This window comes from Theropithecus gelada, chromosome 5, assembly GCF_003255815.1.
Source record: "Theropithecus gelada isolate Dixy chromosome 5, Tgel_1.0, whole genome shotgun sequence".
Lineage (NCBI taxonomy): Eukaryota > Metazoa > Chordata > Mammalia > Primates > Cercopithecidae > Theropithecus > Theropithecus gelada.
The window spans coordinates 5,218,430-5,237,220 of NC_037672.1; the positions used below are offsets into that span (position 1 = coordinate 5,218,430).

Below are 18,791 nucleotides of genomic sequence, written 5' to 3' on the forward strand. Positions count from 1 at the left end.
AGACACAGAACCAGGGAAGGATGACAGGGCAAGGTGCCAGGGCCTGGCTGTCCCCACGTGTGAAGTGGGACCATAGGTGATGCAGAGCCCACGGAGGCATGCGAAGTGCCCGGAGGCAGCAGGCTTGTGGCTGCTCTGTCCTCCTCACCTCAGCTCCCTGTTCCTCCCCACTCAGGGCCATGGGCCAAAATGTACTCTGTCATCCAGGCATTGGTCATTCTGCTGCCCAACTAGGGGAAGGCTTGTCCACCAGCCCGGGCTGTAGCAGGGAATTAGACCGTGCAGTCAGATTGTCGGGTAGCATGTGAGATTCCTGCAGGGGTGGCGGGGGGGACTGCGATTATGGGTGCTTTGAGCTCAGGGGACTTGACGTCAACCATGTCATCAGGATTCAGTATTTACCGTGATTGCAGCAACTTACAGTGTGCCTCCTATGCCCCTGGGTAAATGTTTACATAACCTGGGTAAATGCATTGGGTAAATGTTTTCCACAATCTAGGAAACAAAGAAAAATGCATGAAGTGATGCGAGGTTATGAGCAGTGCCCTCTAGAGAGACCTGACACCAGCGTGTTCAAATATTTACGTTTGGGCTTTCTCTCAAGTGTGATGCACATATTTTTTTCATGTGTAGTTTATAGTTTGCCCCTTTACGTCACAGGCAGAGCATTGTGTCTGCCATTAAAATGATCTATAAACAGCACTTTTAATGACTGCATGATACTCCATTTTGTGGACGGGCCATATTCCACTGAGCTGCTTCCCTACTGGGAAACCATCAGCATTCTCAACATAACTGGCAGATGGTCATGAACGTTTCTAGACACAGATCTCTGGCTCTCTGGTTATTTCCTTGACATAAACTCCTAAGAAGGGAAATTGCCCCATCGCAACATTTCGAAGGCTCTTGTTACCTATTGTTAAATTGCTATCCTGAAAGTTTACATTAGTTCCTTCCCCACCAGCAGGAGTAGAGAGCACTTATTTTGTTTTACATATGCCAATATTGAGAACGGTCTTTTTAAAATATTTGCTGATTAGAGATTTATAAATAACAGGCAATTTTTGCTTCCTATTGCGTTTACTGTCTTCTTTGAGAAAAGATAGTAGAGACATTTTGATATTTTTAAACGAAGGATGTGAGACACATTCAAATATACATCTAGTATATATGATTGTAGATATTTGTATGGCCTGGAGAAATATGCAGAAGGAAACACCAACCTTGCCAATATTTGTTATTAGGTAGAATTAGGTTTGCTTGTGAGTAACAGAAACAGGAAAAAACTTTCTTTATTAGAGAGCTCTAAGAAGCCACACAGGACAATTCCACTAGCATCTCACTGGCTAGATTTTAGAAGCACTGACCACATGTAGTTGCAAAGGAAGCTGGGAAATGCAGTCTTTTAGCTGGAAAGCAATATACTAGCCAAAGTCTGCAGTTTGTTGAACTAAGACGAAGGGGCAGAATGGATATGAGAGGAATCTAGGACTTTCAACAATACCTCCTTGAGGAATGAGGAAATGGTCAGGGAAGGGAGGACTGGAGAGGCAAGCAGGTAGAAAGGGTATCTACGCATATACATAGTATTGTTAATTATGTACGTAGTATTGCCTATTATGTTGTATTATAAGGTAAATAAATGTATTCTTCCATTAGTTGTAGTGAATGCATTTTAAATAAGTAATTTTGGAAAAGTTTAAAAGCATTTTTAATAGACATAACGGGAAATTTCTCCATAGATGCTTATATAAACTTCATGAAACAGTCTAATGAACCAACACCTTCATCAAATTCTTTTAGCACTTTGAATGTATCAGCTCACTGCCTGCTGAACTCTGGGGTTCCTGATGAGACATCTGTTGATAATCATATTGATTATTGCTTATATGTAACAAGTCATTTTTCTCTTGCTACTTTCAATATTCTCTCTTAAGAGTTTCGATTTTTGGCCAGGCATGGTGGATCATGGCTGTAATCCCAGCACTTTGGGAGGCCAAGGCAGGTAGATCATTTGTGGTCAGGAGTTCTAGACCAGCATAGCCAATATGGTGAAACCCTGTCTCTATTAAAAATATAAAATTAGCTGGGTGTGGTGGCAGACACCTGTAATCCCAATTACTCAGGAGGCTGAGGCAGGATAATTGCTTGAACCCAGAAGGTGGAGGTTGCAGTGAGCTGAGATTGTACCACTGAACTCTACCCTGGGCAACAGAGGGAGATTCTGTCTCAAAAAAAAAAAAAAAAAAAAAAAGAGTTTCTGTCTTTTGACAATTTTGTTATGTGTCTTGGTGTGGATCTCTTTGTGTTTATCCTTCGTAGAGTTTGAATTTTTAGATATTTATATTCATGTTTTTCATCAATATAAATTGATGGGGGAGTTTTGGGCCATTATTTCTTCAAATAGTCTCTCTGCCTTTATCTCTCTTCTGTTCCTTTTGGGACTCCCACAATCATATGTTGGCCTGCTTGCTGATGTCCAAAAGCTCCCATAGACTGTGTTCACTTTCAATCCTTATTCTTTCTGCTCCTCAATTTGATGATTTTAATTGTCTTATCTTTAAGTTCTCAGATTCCTTCTTCTGCCTTTCAATTCTGCTTTCAAATCTCTCTAGTATTCTTTTCAATTATTCTTTTTAGCTCCAGAATTTCTTTTGGTTCCTTTTTATTTTTTCTATCTCTTTATTGCTATTTCCATTTTGTCCATACATCATTTTCTTGTTTTTCCCTATTTTTCCCTTCAGTTCTTTGAGCCTCTGTAAGACACTCATATTAAAGTCTTTGTCTAGTAGATCTGCCATCTGGTCTTTCTCAGGGAAGGTTTCTGTTTATTTTTTTTTTCCTTTGAATGAATCATACTTTCCTGTTTCTTTGTATGCCTCGTAACTTTTTTAGGTCAAAAACTGGACAGTTGAGTCTAATGTCCAATTAGATTGGACAATAATATGGTAACTCTGGAAATTAGCTTGTCCCCTTTCCATAGAGCTTGCCATGTTTTGTTCTTATTTCTGATAGTTGTAGGCTATCTCTTTACCAAGGATCAGCCACACATGTAAGCTTAACATCTTCCTAGGCCTTTTCTGAGCCTCTGCTTTTCCCTGGGCATGCCTGGTGATTTTCTAAATTCTCCCATATATACAGTTGCTTTTGAACGTCTGGCTCCCAAAAGGGAAAAGGGGGAAAAATAAAAGAGAGTAAAACAGGCTGTGACCCTTTAAATCTCCTGGAAGCTGTTTCAACTCATGGTGGTTGCAACAGTGGCTGCCTGTCTGGGTATCTGCACGTCTGTCATCAGAAGCAGTCAGTAGTCAGAGCACAGATCCTCAGTATTTGGAAGACAAGGTCCTTATAGCACCCCTGCGGCCTCCAGCTCCTTCAAGCTCTGTGCCTGCTGCTCTAGGCATACATACACATTTACCTGCCATGAGGCTGGAGGAGTGGGGGATGGGAAGCCTCTACCAGGCTAAGAGCTGACATTATCCGAATTGACTTTGATATGCCATCCATGCCTTGCCCTGGAAAATGCAGGCTCTAAAATACACTTGAGAATTCCAAAGCAATTACACTGGATGGGTTCTGCCAGTGCCACTGCTGTCTAGGTGGGAAGATGGATTCCTGGGGCGTCCTGCTCTGCCATCTTACCTGATGTCACTTCTTTCTTTATTCATATGGTTTAGAAATTTTATTTTACTTTAAATACATTTATGGCAAATACAGGAATATTTCACTTTAAATTTGCTTTTACCCATTGTTATGAATGCCTTTATATAATTGATAGTTATTTGGATTTTTCTTCTCTTTTGTCTGTTTATAGCTTTGGCCTATTGTTTACCTCTGTTAGGGAAACTGAATATTTTTTTTAAAATGATGACAAATAAATAAGCAAAGGATATTGACAAATATAAAAATGGCCCACCCTTTACAGTTTTCATAGACAGGTAAATTAAAACAGCAGGATGGTATCATTTATACCCTTTAACATAGAAGGAAAATAGAAAACAATGGCAAAGCTATGTTGAAGCTGATCTGTTCCAACTTTGTTGGTGACAGCAGCCCAGCTTGCCCAAGCAACTAAGCTATACAAATATTTATATCCTTTGTTCTGAAGTTCTTCTTAGACTTTAACTTGAGAAAATTAAAAAGAAGTACCTGTGGGCACACATAGATTCATTGCAACACTGTTTATAATGATAAAAAAATGGAAACAACCCAAATCTCCAAGCAACAAGAATCTGGCTTAGCTCAACGAAGTACAGTCTCCTCAATAGAAAGCTTCACAGTCATGTAAAGTAGATATCACACATCATTCAAGAAACAGTCTCATGTGAGACTTTCACAGTCTATAGTGTCCTGTGAAAGCAGACTGGAGACCCAGGACTGCTTGTAATTCAGCTACATAAAAGCCCTTTTGCATATGGCTGAGTAATGCGGGGAGACCAAGAATTGGTGGGGGAGACATCGGGTGGATGGGTGAGAGGTTTGCAGGTGAGCCCCCTGCTCCAATGTCTATGATTTTCATAATGTTAATTAAGCAATTAAAAATATAAAAAGAAAAAAAAAGAGGGGGGTCGAGTCTGTGGGAAGAGGAAATAGGCAAGTCACAAATTCACCATAAAACAACAACATCTGATGAGGAAATTCAATTAGCTACTTCTACAAATTGTTGATGGGAAACACTGGGAGGGCTGCTGTCCTGACCTGGGTGGAGAAGAAGCAGGCTGGCTGGCTGGGCAAAGGTCTCAGCTACATGAGATGTGGTCTTGAAGACCCCGGAGGGCCCTGGGGGCCCCGTTCTCCTGACAGCAGCCCAGCTTGCCCACTTCTTGATGAGGAAGTGACCATCATCTTCAACTGCTGGTCACTGGATCCTGTGTATGGACCCCTGAGGGAGGACATTGACAGTCACAGCACGTGCCACCTGCCCTGGATGAGTCCCTGGTCTTCCCTTGAAACTTAATGACATGAGGCTGGGTGTGTGTCTGTCACTGCTGTGAGAGCCTCTTGATTCTTTTCAATGACCTCCAATTTCCGTAGAAATGGGGGAAGAAGAAAATCAGGATAAAATGCACACTGTTAAGGGTCCACAGCAGGAGACACAACCTGGTGCTTCCTGCAGATCTCACTGACATCACATCTGCAGGTCTAGGGAGCAGAGGTCCAGGGAGCCATCGCTGAAGGTCACAGAGGTCATAACTTACAGCCATAGGCTCCTGAGAGCACCCTTGGCAGCAGGCTGACTCCTGGCCCAGCCACCCCAGCCTCCAATGCTAGAGGGGAGCAGAGAGGGTCCCTGTATGGGCCTAATTCTGGGCTGTGCACTTTCCTCTCCCCAACACCAGGACAAAGAGCCCAGGACACAGGAGCTTCTAATGCTGTAGCCCTCAAAAGTCAAGGGAAGGCTTCTCAGATGCTGAAAAGGGACAGACACCTAGTGCCTTTGCCTGAAATGAAACCATTAGCTTTTAATTTACATACTCAGCCAAGCCTGGCGTTCAGTCTATTAAACTCACTCCTTTTTTCCCTTTCTTTATTTTCCTTTTTTTTTTTTTTTCTTGTTTTTTAAAGAGAAGTTTTTAAAAGCCCTCCTAGACTTTTCCCATTTCTGGCTCAGGAGAGGTCTGAGGGTGCCCAGCGCAGAAGCTCCTGTGGCCAAGCACTTTACAACAAGCCACAGCCTGGGCTTGGGGGGCCCAGAGCCGCTGGCCCCTCCCACTCCACTCTCACTCTCTACCCCAGGGTCTTAGCTCCTGCTCTGCCCTCCTCCCGAATGACTTTCTCCCTTGCTGTCCTCAGAGCTGCCTTAGAGCTTCGGATAAAGAGTCCCTCCCACTCCCAGCCCCAGAGGGGCCTCCATCGCTGCCTGGCCTAAATCAGTCACACACATGAGCACGCCCACACACACAAACACGTGAGCATACACACACACGCACATACACACTCATACACACGCCCTCCATCACTCTCTGTCTCTCCCTCTTGTTCCCTTCTTAGCACAAACCACAACCTGCAATTATTTTATGCATTTGTCTGTCTACGGGATCTCCTGCCTGTTCCCTGTCTGCAAAGCCCACGGGAGCAGGATCCTGGGGCTTCTGATTCACAGCACGGCCTCCTAGCACACATCCTGGTTTATATTTGGTGCTCAGTAAATACATGTGGAGGAAGGGAAGGTTCATCTGTTTCTCAGCTATGCATGTGGGACAGAGATCTTCAGAAGGTGTCATCCGAATGTCCTCAGGAGGGAGGTGTGGCATGAGGCTGGGCTGGCTCACCTGGACCTCAGTTTGAGATCTGCCTTTGTTTCTAACTAGCTGTGTGATCTCAGACAGGTTACTGCCTCTCTGAACTTCCATCACCTCCTCTGGTAGGTGGGAATAATATATTAACAGCAGGGAGAGAGGCCCCAAGGCAGGGGCAGGGGCAGAGTTGGGAAGTCCCCAGCTCCCTTGGTTCCCCTTCTTTGCCTTCCGAAGCAAGGGAAAGGCAATAGCATTAACTGAGCACCTACTGTATGCCAGGCAGCATACTAGGTGGCTGGAATGCAGAGGTGAGTACAGCAGAGATCATCTCCACCCCAGCAATGTCAGAGGAGAGCAGGAGATAGACACTGGATGGAGGCGTCCCTGGCACCCTGGGCACCAGCAAGGAGAAGAGTGGGATGGGACCAGAAGACAGACGCCTGGGCTCGCCTGGGGGGCCATTAGCAAGCAATATTTCTTCTGAAATACCACATGTGCAAGAGTTCCGGGGAAAGATGAACCAGGCAGAGGGAAGAAGCTGGCAGAGGCCTAGGATGAAGCTGGGCACAGCTGAGTCTGGAAGGGCTGGGTGGGCTGGAATGGAGTGTGTGAGGGGCGAGTGGCTGGAGGGTGTGGCCATACTGTTCTTGTCCATCCTGACCTGGAACCACCAAGCACCTGTGTGTGAGTCCTGCTGCCCCACGAGTCAGGATAGGCTTAGGGCCTGGCCACGGGGCCAGGCAGAGTGGGGAGCACCTTACCTTTGGCAATGCATACTTCGGCAGCTTCATCAGGACAAATTCATTGCGGCGATAAGAGACATAGTATTTTGTCCGGTTTGCTGATGTTACCTAACAGGGGGAAGAAACACAGTTTTGAGAAGCTTGATTCCCTCTCCAGCCAGAGTCTCATGAATGGAAAACTACATATTATATTCAGCAAGTGAAAATGCCCCTTTACTTTGCTTATACCTGTTCTGCTTGAAATGAGCAGACTCCTATTCATCCTTCAAAGCCCCACATTAACACCCCTCCTCTGGGAAGTCGTCCTCTGCTTCCTTCAGTCAGAACTAACTTCTTTCCCCATGCTCGCTCTCTCTTTGCCTTGTTTCTCTGCATCCAACTTATGGAACAAGGTGGAAAAAGTTCCGATGGAGACGGAGACAGGCCAAAGATGAGCTCATCACCAAAGGTGACCACTGAACTTCGAGGCATGACAAACAAAGCTGGCACCATCCTGAGTGCTTTTCCCGGGCAGCTCATTTGATCCCATAACAATCAACCCCATTAACTGTGGCTATGGACATCTGTTCCCAGAGACAGAAAGGCCCTTCAGGACAGGACTGTGGCAGGTCTCTGATCACGGAGGCCACGGATCCTCACTGCCACGGAACCGGAGGTGCAGCCTCCTGAGCCACCAGCAGCGCCACCTTGTTGGTGGTGAGGTGGGGCTGGAAGGGCTGTGGTTTCTTGCATCCCAGCACAGGCTCCCGGATCCTCTGAGAAGCAGGGTGGGAGGAGGGAGGAAGGGAGAGGGCAGGGGAGGCCGGGGCTGGGGCAGGGAGAGCTTTCCTCTGCATTTGTTGAGAAAGATGGAAACCAGGGTAGAAACTGGATGGAGACAGAGGCCCCCCCCCTTCTCCTGCCCCTCACAAACAATGTCGCGAGCACCAACCCCAGACAAGCTCACTGTGACCTTGTGCAGAATGAGACCACCTGAGACCACTCCATGATCGGGTCCGAACACAGACCAGACGTGAATGTCGTTCAAACTTCCAAGATGCCCAGGCACCCACCCTGGCTGAGACGAGCGAGGGCTGCTGCTTTACAGCCCGGCTCCTGCCTCCCCTGAGGTTCCCACTCCCCCGAGTCTCCCGCCTCCCCTGAGTCATCCCCTCCCTCTAGAGAAGATTGAGACGTCCAATCCTAGCAGGACCTCATGTCCTCACATCCCCCAATCCAGAGTCACGCCCGGCTTCCTTGCAGCCCCCACAAATCACCTCCTGCAGCCTACACCTGACAATCAGGCCCTTCTAACCCCTCTGAGACGCTCAGGTTCCCCAGGGCATGTATTCCCCCCTTGCTGCACTGAGTGATAACCCAGCCAGCTCCTCCATAGGTGAGCTCCGGGGGTCTTAGGCTGCAGGGCTTTATCAGGCCAGCCGGTCTAATGTTTAGAAACCACTCAACATGGGAGATGGTTGCCCAGAGAGCTGGCACTGTCTTTGCTCTAGTACTTAGTGAACATCCACAGAAATGTAATGCTAGGTGCTGGGAAAGCAGGTGGTGGGTTCAGACCTAGAACCCAGCCTCGGCTTGCCTGAGTTAGGTGTAGGGACAAAAGGAGTAAATGGTACGGAATGACACAGTGGGGCCTGCGCTGTGACGGAGGAAGGCACAGGGCTGGGGGTCCTCAGAGGAGGCACCAGTGAGCCTGAAGTGGAGGCAGAAGACTTCCTGGAGGAGGAAGTGCATGATTGAGTCTTCGAGAAGGAGCAGGAATCAGCCCGCGGAGAAGCGAGGCACAGCACAGGGAACAATGTGAGCAAACGCACAGACTGAGGATCAAAAGCCAGGGGCTGGGCTCAGCAGACAGCAGTGGAGACGGGGCAGGGCTGAAGGTCAGTGCTGGTGGTGGCAGAAGCCTCTTGTCTGGCCTGCTTTAACGGTGGGGGCTGGGATGCCCATGCCTGCCCTGGCACCTAAGTCCATGGTGGCCCTTGGCACAGAGTGTAGAGTGGGGAGCTGGGGTGATCAAGGGTGGCTGAGACAGGGCAAGGAGGTGGCTGGGGAGCACGGAGGGCCTTCTGGGGAGAGGGCACCCAGCAGCTGCCCTCAAGATGCTTTCTTTGGGGAAACTTTGGACTTGTTTTGCAGGATCCCAGAGGGCAGAACGGACCCAGTGGATGGGAGTTCGACGAAGCAGATTCTGTCTCAGGGCCAGAAGAAACAGGCCAGTGACTGGGGCTACTCAGCAGAGGGCTAGGCTGTTTCAGGGATGCTGAGTTCCGCATCCATGAAGGTGAAGAAAAGCTGGATGGATTGGTTGTGTGCTAGAGTTTCTGAATTAGCTCGGACCACGTGGCTGCTGAGGGTGGGCCCACTTGTGACCTGAGGGCACAGGCAGCAGGGTCCTGGTCACAGGGCTGTGGATAGCCGGTGCCTGGCGGCCAAGAGCCGGGACCAGAAGCAGTCCTGGTCAGTTCCAAAGTCGCTGATAAAGCCAAATGGGGCTAAATGGGCTTAGGTTTGGGGACCCTGAGTGGCTGGGAGGTTCATGGTGGCCAGAAGGGAGGTGGAGCCTCCATGTCCCTGAGCCCCAGTGCTGGGTTTGTGGGGCTTCTGTGGATGCCTGTAGCCACAGCTACGGTCAGAAACCGTGACCTGCAAAGTAGCACTTGAAAGAGAAATACCCATTTTATTGCCTCTTTTCTGAGCGATTCCATTTTGGCAGCGGGCGGCTCATCCGCCACGTCGCCTATTGCCAATTTCCCAAAGTTCCGGAAGCAACCTTACCTTAAAGAAGATGTAATCGTCCTGCACGGTCAGAGACCCATGGTCAATGGGGCCTGCGAACGGGGCTGCCTGCAGCTTCTCGGAGCAGTTGTGGATCGGGCAGGTGACGTACTGAAAACCTACAGGAGAGAGGCGCCGGCCCAGGCAGTCAGACTCCAGCCGGAGCCAGAGACAGCCCGAGACATGTGCTGGGCTCCATCCTCCTCCAGTACCACTGCGGTGTGGCTTCGTGGGTTGAATTCTAAAGGCCACGGCGATGACACCTGCGGCCGAGGGTGTCATCCTGGACTGTGGGCCACCTGCACTCTGACATGAGCTCCTTCAACCCTCAGGAAGGTGTTCGTGCTACTCTGGAGCCTGCCATCTCCTGCAGGAGGGGTCAGCACAGCTGACGGTGGGCACCTCACCACGCCCAGACATGCACGGCCCCCACACCCTCCCGGTCTCTCACACCTGAGCAGGGGTGAGGGCAGGTGGCGCTCAAGGGTTCTTTTTCTCAAAATTTTAAGCAAATGCTTCTACCCTTTTCCACATGTTTATGGTTGAGCAATACTGAATGCATGCTTTGCCAGGGAGCTGCTGATTTTAAGTCCTTCTGTTTCCCCAGGGCAAATTTATGTGGAGGGGCTGGAGCCTGGAGGCCTCAGGAAGCTCTGTGTTCCAGCTTGTGAGCCAGGAGCAAGATTTATCCAAAGGGACCAAGGGAAGGGCACCTCCTCCTCCTCCTCTCCGTCTTCCTCCCCCTCCTCCTCTACCTCTTCCTCCTCCTCCTGACTCTGGCCCTGGGTGATCGGCAGCATGGAGAATGGTTCAGGGAAAGGGTTTAGGAACCAGAAAGGCCTACCCCTAAGCTCAGCCTCAGGTTTCTGCACTGAACAATGGGGTAGGCCTACCTGTTCAGGCTGTTCCAAGGAGGCAGAAGGCAGTGTACACAGAGGGTACGTGGGCAGCAGTGCCAGGCCACTGCCAAGCCCTCCTGAGCCACGCCCATGTTCCCTTGAAACTGCCTGGTGTGCCCTGCGCTCAACACTGAACTTCCTACAGCTAGAGATGCAGTGAAATGACTAGCTCAGGGGCATGCTCAGTTGACAATCTACTCACTCACTCATTCACTCACTCACTCACTCATTCACTCGTTCACTCATTCACCTACTCACTCACTCATTCACCCACTCACTCATTCACCTACTCACTCACTCACTCATTCACTCACTCATTCACCCGCTCACTCACTCATTCACCCACTCACTCACTCACTCATTCACTCGCTCACTCATTCACCTACTCACTCACTCATTCACTCACTCATTCACCCGCTCACTCACTCATTCACCCGCTTACTCACTCACTCATTCACTCGCTTACTCACTCACTTGCTCACTCACTCATTCACTCACTCGATCACTCACTCATTCACTAACTCGATCACTCATTCACTCACTCAATCACTCCTTCACTCATTTACTAACTCATTCACTCACTCACTCATTCACTCACTCACTTATTCACCTGCTCACTTACTCACTCATTCACTCGCTCACTCATTCACCCACTCACTCATTCGTTCACCTGCTCACTCACTCATTCATTCTAATTACTCACTCACTTATTCAGCCACTCACTCAATCACTCATTCACTCACTCACTCAATCATTCCTCACTCACTTACCTATTCACTCACTCGCTCCTCCCTTCACTCACTCACTCACTTACCTGTTCTTTCATTCATTCCCTCACTCACTCACTCATTCATCCATCCCACCATGGTCAGGCTCTCAGTGTTCCAGGCCTAGAGCCAACACAACAAACCAGGGCCAGCTCTCAGGCTGACGGGTTGTGTGCTGGGTATAGTAGCCCTGATGATAGTGCTTGCCAATTTCTGTGGTATAAACACTCCCACATGGGCATGCAGGAGCCACCTAGATGAAATTGGTGAACATGGAGTTGAAAAGAGCTGTGAACAGTGGGTGCTTATGATCCAGGGCCAGCGGAAGCTCTGGAAAGGGCAGACAGCTAACCCTGACAATGTGGTGTGATGCGGGCAGTGAGTCTTTCTCTCTGTAGCACGTTATTTTGCAACATTTTGCCCAGTGGGCTGCCCAGTGGACTACTCAGGGGCAACCCTGGCATCTGGTTTATTCATTCAGCAGCCTTACTGGGGACACAGGTGATCAGTAGCCCCAACTGGTACTCAAGGAGCTCCAGGTCCTGGAGAGTGTGCAGAGCTGGGATGATGGAACCCAGCAGAGGTGGCTGGCAGAGTGTGTGAGGTCAAAGGTAAGAAATTCCAAAAGGAAGAAGCATTCCCAGTAGGGGTGGAGAGAGGTGCACCAGCCAGGACCTTGTGACCCCAGGCAAACCTGGACTGCCTCTGAGCTGTGTTGTCCTGGTTATCAACACAGAACAGTAATGGTACTGGCCCCGCCTGCCTGAGTGTGGCAGGGTGGGGGTGGGGAGGGGTGAGGGCCATGCCTAGCAACTGACCCTGCCCCTGAAAGCTTAGCCATGGGGACCACGCCCAGCAGCTGACCCTGCCCCCGAAAGCTTGGTCGTGATGACCCCGTGTTGAGAACTCTGCATTCACTTATTTCATATCACTATCCATTTCACAGGCCAGGAGACTGGGGTGACTGGCCTCGGGCCCTGAGGTTGGCCAGCAGCCGGACTGAGAGCTGACGCCTGCATTTCTGTTCTGATGGTGACACACCCTGGCTCAGGTGACCCTGCACAGAGGATGGAGGATGTCTCTGCGGGGACTCAGCTGCTCTGCCCTCCTCAGAGCACCCTCCTGTCTGTCACACAGCATGCACGGCCCTGGGCAGGAAGTTGGCTGGGTCCAGGTGGGCAGGCCCGTACCCCCACCCCTGCCCCCGACCTCCACACTTTGCGCATGCCGGGGGTCGCGGGCTGAGTGAGTGGGAAACACTCAATGCTCAGGAGCCAGAATAAATCGCCCTCTTAATAGACTTTTCCACTGGAGTGGAGCTCCTTGACTTCCATTCATCCCCAGCTGGAAAACAAGCACATTTAAAATCATGCCACATCGAGACGCAGTGAGGCCGGCTGTGTAGGGCCAGCCACTGGGGACGAGCGACTGAACACAGGCGCTGCCGAGCTGTGTCGGGCGCGAGGTGACTCAGGGATACCTGGTGCCCGTGCACTGCCCGGCTTACCTCCACCGAGGTCCTGGGCTTCCATGTGGACCAAGTCAGGGTCAGCGTCCACCCCAGACACAGCCCTGGAAAAGAAGAGCCGAGACTGGGGTTGGGAATGGAGTCACTGTGCCCATCCCCCAGTGGCTCCCCACACCCCATGCAGCCATGTGGCCTCCCTGGTTCTGAAGCCACACTTGCTGTTTGGGTCCGGAGAGCACCACCTCCCCGGGACCCCACCTGCTCCTGGGATGCTTGGAATCTCTGTGTCTTCCTTGCATGAGCTGAGGGGGTTGGGTTTCTTCCTGTCATGGAAGTGTTTGTAAAAGACTTTCTCCTTCATAAAAGATCTTCACATTGCTTTTTCATTTTTGTTTGTTTTGTTTTATTTTGATCATCTAAAATGACTGCAGGAGGTAGGTAGGCCTGGGACTCCCATCCTATCCGAATTTTATAAATATGGAAATTGTGGCTCAGAGAAGCCTGGCTTGAATCCCAGTGGTAAGGGCTGACCTGGGATTCAAGCCAGGCTCACCTGAGCTGTTGCTCCGTCTCCTGCTTCCCATGACCTGGTCAAGTGTGCCCTTGGGAAGATTCTTCTCTCAGCCATCGGCTCTCCCCTAGTGCTGCCTCCAGGGACTGGCCTGAATCCTTTCATGAGGGGGCAAAGGCTCCAGCGAGAGGAATGCACTCCCTACCCTGTCACTTGACAGTTTGCACCAGGCTGTCCCCACACACGGGCCTGGACCATGCGTTGTGAGGCAGGTGCCTTCATCTGCACTCATAGGTGACCCCACCAGGACCAGGACGGGCCTCTGACTTGCCTGAGGCAACATGGCTCAGACCAGGGCAGTCCCAGGCTCCTGCCCAGGTCTGCTTGATCCCAAAATGCATGCTCTCCTCAGACCCCACACACTGCCCTGCTCACAACTAAGGCCTTCTCCTAATGCCACGAGTCCAGATGTCCCACCTGTTATGGGACTCTGCCTCCTTTGGAGGTGGTCCCAGCTTCAGAGAAGCCGTGATGGAAATGCGGGAGTTTTCCCAAGTGGCTGAGTTCCATAGACATCTCTAAGAGCCTGGTGGGACAAACCTACTGTGTACAAGGCCTGCTACAGGCCCTGGGGACAGAGATAAAGGAGACACTGCGGTTGCCCTGTGAGCTCCTGGGTCAGGACACTCAGGCTGGGGCTGTGGTTCTCCTACTCCACCCTCAATCCACCCACAACCCATCCCTGCCTGACTCCTCTCCCCATTTCACTGCCCTGCTGGGTGAAGTCTTTAACTGGGTGGGAGGGGAGGGAGGAAGCTTCTGTCTTTAGAGGCAAAAGCCAGGTCCTGAGTCTGTGCTGCACACAGCATGTCACTTGAACTCATTTAATAGCTCCATTTAGTGGCAGGTGCTCAGGTACAGGGAATGTCCTAGGTGCCGTAGTTGCCTCATCTCACTTACCTTGAATGATCGCAAATGGTTTGGTTATACCCATTTTACAGATGAGGAAACCAAGGCCCAGACAGGTGAAAACAGATCAAAGCTCATACAGCTAGCAGAGCCAGATCCACTACCCAGGTGCTGCCACTCCCAAAGCAACATCTTTTCATCACACAGGTTGCTTCCTGGCTTTACACAGCACGGTGCATGAAATAATGCAGTGAAGGGATAGTGGTGGGGAGGAGGAGTACAGTTGCCCCACCCTCAGTCCAGGGTGTCAGCTGGAGTCTACACCTGCCCTGGCCCCTTTGTCCAAGGCCTTCCCCTGTGCTGTCACAGACTGTCCACCTGCATGGGACTGGTTGGAGGTGGAGAGCCTCACTTGCCCTCTTGGACACTCTCCCCTGGCTGTTCCGGTAATTACTCTGGCAGCAATTCTGCCTTGAATTTATACAGTACTTGTCCTCTCAGTGCTGAAGAGCCAGGGCAAAGGCTGCTGCTCCGGGTTGGCAAGTCTGAAAGCCTCGCCTTTGAGGGACATCCAGCCATCCATTCACCACCTGGCTCACAGGGCTTCTGTGAGGGGCCAAGCCTATGAAGCACCTGGCATGAGGCCTGAGAAGGGACAGAAGACATGTCCCACGGTCACAGCTCCACAGACTGGTCCTCCAGGGAAGGCAGGGATGGGGTCCAATTTTGGTGTCACATCCAGCATATGCCTGACTTCCAGGAGGGGAGTGCAGATTTTTTTTTTTTTTTTTTTAAATGAAAGGAACCTTAGTGAGGATCTGGTCCAGGGTTTCTCAAACCAAGCATCACATCCCATCTCCCAGATTTCACCATCTCCATGTGCCCACTGAACTGTCATCTACCTGCCACTTTCTTCACACTAAAAACTGCCACCTGCTTTAGCCTTCTGCGAAGCAAGACTCCCTGGGATCTCCTGGATTTGGCGGCTGGTCATGTTTGTTATCACATACATTCCAACTAATATGACTGTTACAGTCGCTTACCCATTTACCACACCAGTCCCTCTCATGGACCCTTTGCCCAAGAGCAAACTGAGCCTCAAGATGAGGAAGTCACTTCCTGGTGTCAGTGGCCACTCAGCGCTGGGGGCAGGAGCACCCCTATAACTGGCCTGCAAGTCGTGGAGATGTCTCAGGCAGAGTGCCCAGTCCCCCCATGGCCTCTCCCCATCACTGACAGTTTCCCACCCAGACTTGGCCCCATTTGCTTCCCAAACTTCCTCCCAACCTGCCTGGCACCAGGATCCCCATTTGCTTAACCTTCTCCAGGGACCAGGTCCACCCAAGTGGCCCCAGGTGGACAGGGGACATCCATAAATGGGTTTGAATGGTACAGACCCCACAGATGTGCCATGTGGCGGGAGCCAGCTAGGACTCCCCCATAGTCTCTTGAGATTTCAAACACAGGGGCACCAGCATCAATCATTCTGACCCTAGGTAAAGAGATCTCCCTTTCAAGGTGGAGTGTTGATTTCGGCTTTTGTGAATAGACCGTTTGTAAGCTCCTTGGAAAGGAGGTCTCAGGCCTGACATTGCTCTCTCCTGAATACAGACAGGCATTGTTCCCTTCAGCAGCAGACCCTCCACCAGCAATATGGAATTTTAGCCTCATCATCCATCATCTGTGAAGCAGGGCAATGACACCTGGGGCACAGGCTCCCTCTGCCCTCACTCATTCACTCACCCACTCACCCAATCACAGACTCACTCACTCACCTGCTCACTCATTCAGTCATTCACTCACCCAATCATAGACTCACTCACTCACCCACTCACTCATTCAGTCATTCACTCACCCAATCATAGACTCACTCACTCACCCGCTCACTCATTCAGTCGCTTACTCATTCAGTCACTCAATCACAGACTCGCTCAGTCACCCACTCACTCATTCACTCACTCACTCAATCACAGACTCACTCATTCACTCACTCACTCATTCACTCACTCACTCACTCATTCACTCACTCACTCAATCACAGACTCACTCATTCACTCACTCACTCACTCAGTCACTCATTCACTTACTCAGTCACAGACTCACTCATTTAACCACTCAGTCACAGACTCACTCACTCACCCACTCACTCATTCACTCATTCACTCACTCACTCAGTCACTCATTTGCTCAATCACAGACTCACTCATTCACTCACTCAGTCACAGACTCATTCACTCACCCACTCACTCATTCACTCACTCACCCACTCACTCATTCACTCAGTCATTCACTCACTCACCCAATCATAGACTCACTCACTCACCTGCTCACTCACTCACTCATTCACTCACTCACCCACTCACTCATTCACTCACTCAATCACAGACTCACTCATTCACTCAGTCACATTCACTCACTCAGTCACAGACTCATTCATTTAACTACTCAGTCACAGACGCACTCACTCACCCACTCACTCATTCACTCACTCAGTCACTCACCCACTCAGTCACTCACTCATTCACTCACCTACTCACTCAGTCACTCACTGAGTCACTCACTCATTCACTCATTCACTCACCCAATCACAGACTCACTCACTCAGCCACTCACTCATTCACTCACCCAATCACAGACTCACTCACTCAGCCACTCACTCATTCACTCAATCACAGACTCACTCAGTCACTCATTCACTAATTACTCACTCAGTCACTCATTCACTCACTCACTCATTCAGTGACTCACTCATGCACCCACCCACTCATTCACTCACTCATTCATTCACTCATTCAGTCACTCGCTCACTCATTCATTCACTCTTTCATTCTCTCAGTCACACACTCAGCTATTTACTCATTTATTTACTCATTCACTCATTCATTCATTCTCTCACCTACTCACTCATTTTTCACTCACTCATTTATTACTTCACTAACTCATCACTCACTCACTCATTCATTCCCTCACTCACACTCAGTTATTTACTCATTCATTTACTCACTCAGTTATTACTCATTCACTCATTCATTCATTACCTCACTAACTCATCACTCACTCAGTCATTTACTCACTCATTTCCTCAGTCACTCACCCTATAAATTCATTCATTTACCATGTTTGTTCCTTTAGTCTTTGCTCTGAGCACTTCCCACAGCCATTTCTCAGTGTACTGGCGAAGGCCCTGGGCTAGACACTGGTGTACAGGTGGCTTGAGGCCTGGTCCCTGCTCCAGGCCCTTCAGTCATGGGTTTTGAAGACTCTCTTAGATTCTGCACTTGTAACATCTCAGATAGAGCCCCACTCCCCGCAGGAAATGGCGAGCCTGACACACAGGCCTTCTTGCTTGTCAAGGTCTCCACTGCTTAGAAGCGGCAGGCCTGTGAGATGGCCTGGGGCAGGCAGTCCTCAGAGAGTGAGTGTTTTGGGGGAGGTGGGAACTGACTTTCACCCCATTTGTGCTGAGGGCAGCTCCAGCGCAAATAGTTCTGTTAAGCCCTGAAAGGTGTGATAACCACGGCTGTAGTGGGGAGACCTCCACCTCTTCCTTCTATGGACAGAGGCCCTGCCACCCCTGTGCCCTGCACCAGGGCCAGGCCCTGGAGCTAACGGAGAGGGAAGCTGAGGCTTCCCCTGGGTGAGTGTGGGGCTGAGCAAGGAGGCAGATGCAGGAACACCCGGTGAAGCCCAGGCGGCCAGACCACCCAGTAGAGTGGGTAAGGGCCACAGGCCACAGCCAGAGGTGGACCGAGGCTCAGGGCTGCAGCTTGGGGGCAGCAGGACCTAGAATGTGGGCCCGAGCCTATCCGAGCCTCACTTCCCCGCTGTGACATGAGACCTAGATGCATGCCCGAGCCTCAGTTCTTCCCTGTGACATGAGGGGGACCCTCACGGGCTGCTGTGGGGATGCCGTGGAACGGTGCGTTCAGAGCCTCCATGCGCTGAACAGGGGACACTCAGTATTCAAAGCAGGGTGGCTGCGGGGCAGCTGCTGTTATGATTCTGTTCTGGGGCGTGGAGAGACTGAGGGCAGGTTCGGTGGTGGGGAGGAGGCGCCCGAGGCCCTACTTAGGAGGCAGCAGGTATCAGGGCACCTGGAGCTGCTCCCTCCCGCTTGCAGGCCCCTCTAATGAGCTTGCTGTATAGCCTCGCAAAACGTTAATGAGGCTGAGCTCAGACAGAACACGGGGCTTTGGCAGTTCCCGCTGTCAGTTCAAGGACAAAGAGCTCCTTGGAAATGCTGTCCAAAACAGCATTATTCACTGCTTACAAGGGGAGGGGGGCATCCCCACCACTGTCACCACGCTCCAGGAGAGATCCCGGGCCATAGTGGCCAGTGTCTGCTGGGATTCCCTCGAATAACAGCAGGGAAACTTGGGGGAGGAAACAATTTGATTTGCCTGAGATAATAACACGTTTGAATTATCGCCAGTTTCCCTCTGGGCGCTGTGCGTCGGTGACTTTCTCTGGATGGAGAGCTGTC

The 18,791-nt window shown here is 50.5% G+C and overlaps 1 protein-coding gene across 4 annotated transcripts in view; it reads right to left on the bottom strand.

Annotated features, from left to right (window-relative positions):
• SORCS2 (sortilin related VPS10 domain containing receptor 2) overlaps positions 1-18,791 on the bottom strand; it is a 545,837-nt gene that overhangs the window by 66,570 nt on the left and 460,476 nt on the right. For all 4 annotated transcript variants that reach the window (XM_025386534.1, XM_025386535.1, XM_025386533.1 and 1 more), the window contains exons 6-8: positions 12,928-12,992; positions 9,755-9,873; positions 7,001-7,090 (exon numbers count right to left, since the gene is read on the bottom strand). In XM_025386534.1, the coding sequence (XP_025242319.1) occupies positions 7,001-7,090; positions 9,755-9,873; positions 12,928-12,992 (274 nt within the window). The remainder of the gene's footprint in view (positions 1-7,000; positions 7,091-9,754; positions 9,874-12,927; positions 12,993-18,791) is intronic.